Below are 5,145 nucleotides of genomic sequence, written 5' to 3'. Positions count from 1 at the left end.
ACAATAGCATTAAATGAATGAAATGATGGACCAATAAAATATCTTCACCATATGAAACTGTTCATTTCTTTAAGAAGATATGGTCATTAGGGAATATCTTGTTTTATATCTAATTAAACATTTCTGTATCAAATGCTCAATGTTCAATGACTCAAAAGCCAAGGCAATAGGATCAGAACTTTAGTATTAGAAAAATCATACTCATCTTCCTAATGTGAGATCAGGCTGATCTCTTCAAAAATTGAGAGATTTCATCCAAGAATTTGAACAAATAAAACTTCATTGGCAAGAGGTAAAAAGGGGAACTGCTTCATAATGCCAAGAACCCAATAACAAAAGGAGTTACAAAAACAATGTCATGAAAACAGAATCCAATCCCACAGAATATAAAGAAAAATGATGACTGAAATGGATAAATGCATGAAATATTTATAATTCAGATTTCTTCTCAATAAAAAATGCATCTGTACAAACTGGATTATTTTGACTTATGGAATAAACAAAAACTAAGAATTGCCAACAAAGGGTTGGGTAGAAAAAGGAGTAATTAAAAAGGGTCCAACATTCAGATATTTCATTTTTTAAATAGAAAGTTTGCTGCATTTATAAGAGTCAACAGAAGTTAACAGAAACTTTAAGGAAGTACTCTAGAATGATATCTGGGCAAGTTCAGGAGTATGCTTACAGAGGCTTTTATTGTGGCATATTCAAGAGCATGGATTCCAGTATCCTGCACCTCTGGGTCCAAGTTCTGGCTGACAGCTTATCCATTTGAAACTCAGATTCTTTATTTACATAATGGATCACATTATCTTCATGTGAAATGTTGTGTTGTTTAAAAATGAAGATGTGTTTAGAACAAAACTATGCATAAAAAATGTAAATAAAAAGTACTAATATTATTATTTTAATAATGTTTTACCTCACTACAAGTTGTTCATTTTAATGGACATAATTTATTGAATGTTGATGTCCACACATCATGTGAATAACAATCTTGAAATGAAAATCTCTATATATTAGGCAAAGAAAAATTTGTAGCTTATTCCAGAATAATAATGTGTGAATACTTTGGTAACTTGAGATTTTTAGGCTGAGAAAATACCCAGAAATAAGTTAGAAAATGTGTCTATAAATCCTAAAGAGACAAATAAAGCATAACAAAAATTTCTGGTCATAGAAAAAAAAACAAAGAAATTATTTTACTCCCATGTGATATATTGTGTTCTGTCCTTTTAAATGGATCACAATAATTTGACACTCCTATTACTTTATTTATTTACATGCTTCTTATTTAACTCTATGATTTTCAACTGTAGGCTTGGAGACCCACAGAAAGAAGTAGCAGTATAAATTAGAATGCACATTAGTACCACGAATTCTGACTCTTCATCATGTTCTATCCACAGGTGGTTCAAAACCAGTTCTTATGAACAAAGCAATGGATGGACTGAATGGTTCTGTGGTTTCTGAGTTTGTGCTGCTGGGACTCTCAGGTTCCTGGGAAACTAAAGTTATTCTCATGATAACATTCTCCTTGCTCTACTTAGGGATCATCCTGGGAAATCTCTTCATTGTCTTTTTGGTTATTGCTGATTCTCACTTACATTCTCCAATGTACTTCCTACTGGCCAACCTGTCCTTCAACGATGTGGGACTCTCCTCTACCACAGTTCCCAGGATGATCACAGACTTGTTAACAGAACACAAAGTAATTTCCTTCCAAAGTTGTATGACGCAGACATGCTTCATCCACACCATGGGAGGTGCAGAATTGGTGCTGCTGATAGCCATGGCATTTGACAGGTATGCAGCCATCTGCAAACCTCTCCACTACTTGACCATCATGAGCCCCAAAACATGTGTTCTGTTGATAGTTATCAGCTGGGTAACAGGAGTGATCCATGCTATGACTCAGTTTTCATTTGTTATAAACTTGCCTTTTTGTGGTCCTAATAAAATAGACAGCTTTTGTTGTGACTTTCCCAGGATCATACAGCTTGCATGCTCTGATGCAGCCAAGTTTGAGTTTGTTGTTACTGCAAATAGTGGCATCTTAACAACAGGCACCTTCTTCTTGCTCCTCCTTTCCTATGCCTTCATTTTGATCACTGTCTGGAAACGTTCCTCTGGGGACTTGTCCAAGGCTCTTGGCACATTGTCAGCTCACATCACTGTGGTGATTCTATTTTTTATTCCATGCATATTTGTCTACATATGGCCTTTCCCCACATCATCGGTTGACAAATACATGTTTATTGTTGATTTTGCTATCACGCCTGCCTTGAATCCTGTCATCTATACATTGAGAAACAAAGATATAAAGATAGCAATGCAAAGACTGAGCATTGACAGAATCTGTCACTGTGACAGATTCTGCTGACTAGTCTGTCGATGAGAGCTCAGGAACTACTTTCACCTGTGTGATGGACACCTCCACTTAGGCATCTGTACTTCAATGTGCTCAATTGTAGTGACATCTACATCACTGACCTGTTCCTATTCATACTAGGATTATGTCTATTCCTCCTATACAGTATTTACTTCAGAAATGATTCTACTGTGTTAAAAGTTTTCTTTTTTTTTCTTTTTTCTTTTTTTTAGGATACAGAATCAATGTATATAAACAAGGTCATATGATTTAACCTGTGATCACTTGATCACAAGGATGTAATGACATTCCCTTTCTCTCCCCTAGTTTGTAAATAAATTCACACTTAAATTGTTGAATGTCAGAAAATATTACAATGAATGGTTATATATGTGGGACTAGTAGATCTATTTAATTACTTAGATTCATTCCCTCCAAACAAAACCTGAAACAAATTTTTTTTCAAACTCACCTCTCTATTTTTGTTTCATTAATGAACACTTTTCATAATGTGATAAGTACCTATAAAACCAGATCCAAAACAAAAATCCAGAGTTTTGACTTTCACCTATAAACTTTGCATGACCATTTGGCTGTTTCCTTACTGAGACATAACTTAAATGAAAATAGTTTATTTGGAGGCTAACCTTTGAACCCATCAGTGAGGAAATGATATTGAGAATGGAGGCATGCACATGTGGAAAAGCATGCTGAGATACAAGCCTCAATTGGCTCACTAGCAGACTACATAGACCCTGCAGTTAAATATTTCCCAACTGAAGAACAAGGTATTGGGAGTATTTATTCTCTTTTCAGGGTACATTGCTTCTTGGTCATATCTTGTATTTCTCACGCAAAATATTCTAGGTTTTCAAAAGCCAGGACATACTGTTAGGAACACTTTCTGTTGTTTAAATAAACATTACTGATAAAAGTAAACCACTTCATATTATTTCATTCTTACCAATGTGTAAATTAAATATTATTTATATATTTACATAAAATTAACAAAGGTGTTAGTCTGAAGACTTCTATCCTTTGAGGAACTATGATCCTCTGCTTTGTATAAGTGCCACATAAACCAGCAACTGCAAGGTGTCCCTTCAGCATGTGCATAGTTTATCAAGTCAGTGGCCAACTATGGTTTCAGCTAGCATGATAGATAAAAACACATGTTATTGGGTAGTAGGTGATCTTTGTCTCACATGAACACAAGTCATCTGATTTGATATGACAGAAATCATCATTTTAGTTACACTTAAGGAACTATAGCTATAGACTAAAGTAAGAAAGACTTTTTACGACCACCAAAAACAAAATTAATCAAATGAACTCAAAGACTTTTTAAAATTACACTATACATTCATCTTTCATGTATAGATTCAGTGTAATTGATTCTGTCTGTGCCTTGCTTTTGCAGTTGAGAAAAGGGCACACTGTCTTATGGTGTTCTAAATTTAGGAATTTCAGAAACCAAGGGGTCCCAAGCAACTGCCTGTCAATCCAGTATACCCATAACCCAGAACTCTCATGTTTACCACCACAGACACTCCTATCCGCAGTTAATAAGTCCCATATTGACAATAATACTCTCCATTCACACTGTCCAAACAAAAATGTGCTGTTTATTTCATTGTGTGACAAATATATTTCAAGCACTAATGAGAATTTAGAATCAGCATTATTCATGGAAAAGAATGAGATCACATACAATGATATTACTGACATACCTCTAATACTATGTAATAATGTGATGGTCTGTTTGTTTCCCTCTCTTCCTCACGTTTAAAGAAAATCTCAATGAATTCAGCTTTTAAAACATTTTGTACTAGTGCTTTATAATTGTTCATAATAGTGAGACTAGTTGTGAAGTGTTCAATTTTGGCCAATATTAATCCCCAGTACCTGCCTTGAACTCCCCTTCTCTCTCAAACTTGTGCACTTAATCTACTTTAATGGTCTCCATCATTTTTATGAGAGCCTCTATTTTTTCTCTCTTCTTTCTCTAGCTTCCATATAACAACAGAAAAACATGTGACTTAACTTTGTCAGTATGGCTTATTTCAATTAATAATCTCAAATTCCATCTACTTTCCTGCAAATGACCTAATTTCATTCACATTTATGACTAAGTAAGCCTCCATTTTTTATGTATGTGTGTGTGTGTGTGTGTGTGTGTATATATATATATACATATATAATAAAACACACATTTTCTTTGTCTATTCATCCAATGAGGCAAACATAGGCTTGGCGTGAATTGTACTGCTATAAACATGGGTATGCATAAATTGCATGCATGTTTGTATGTATGTTGAATTTAATTCTTAAAAATAATTACTGAGGGGTGGTACAACACGATCATGTAATGGTTCCAATTCTAGGCTTTTGAAGAATCTCCATACTGATTTCAAGATTAGTTGTACTCATTTACAATCATATCATTAGTATGTAAGTGAAAAACATTGTTTTAAGGTGAACAAACGGGCAAGGAATTTGTGGTAATCCACGGTGCTCAGGGTCTCTGTCATCTGATATATAGAATCGGGACTAGTCTGTGCTCCATGAACATGTCCATTAAGTTCCATTTTATTCCCTAATGAAAATTGGGTCCTCCAACATGTAAAGTTACCTAACTCTAGCTGCATGCTATAAATTTTGCCATCTCCCAGCTGTTTATGACAAAAGGAATCTACTTTGTTTTTATGGTGAGCCACAAAAAGTTTTTAAAACAATGCATTAACAGTATAAAATATTCACTTACAGATATAACT

At 34.4% G+C, this 5,145-nt stretch overlaps 1 protein-coding gene across 1 annotated transcript; it reads left to right on the top strand.

Moving 5' to 3' along the window:
• Nucleotides 1–1,441: 1,441 nt before the first annotated feature.
• On the top strand, nucleotides 1,442–2,383 carry LOC101955915 (olfactory receptor 4F15). Its single transcript, XM_005337161.3, has one exon. The coding sequence runs from the start codon at nucleotides 1,442–1,444 to the stop codon at nucleotides 2,381–2,383; it is 942 nt and encodes a 313-aa protein (XP_005337218.3).
• Nucleotides 2,384–5,145: the final 2,762 nt, after the last annotated feature.

This window comes from Ictidomys tridecemlineatus, chromosome 5 (genome assembly GCF_052094955.1).
Source record: "Ictidomys tridecemlineatus isolate mIctTri1 chromosome 5, mIctTri1.hap1, whole genome shotgun sequence".
NCBI lineage: Eukaryota > Metazoa > Chordata > Mammalia > Rodentia > Sciuridae > Ictidomys > Ictidomys tridecemlineatus.
The sequence above is the reverse complement of the archived record's forward strand: the minus strand, read 5'-3'. Positions and strand labels throughout refer to the sequence as shown.

Excerpts from the sequence above, each read along its gene's own strand:
- LOC101955915 (XM_005337161.3), top strand. The coding sequence starts at position 1,442 with ATGGATGGACTGAATGGTTCTGTGGTTTCTGAGTTTGTGCTGCTGGGA.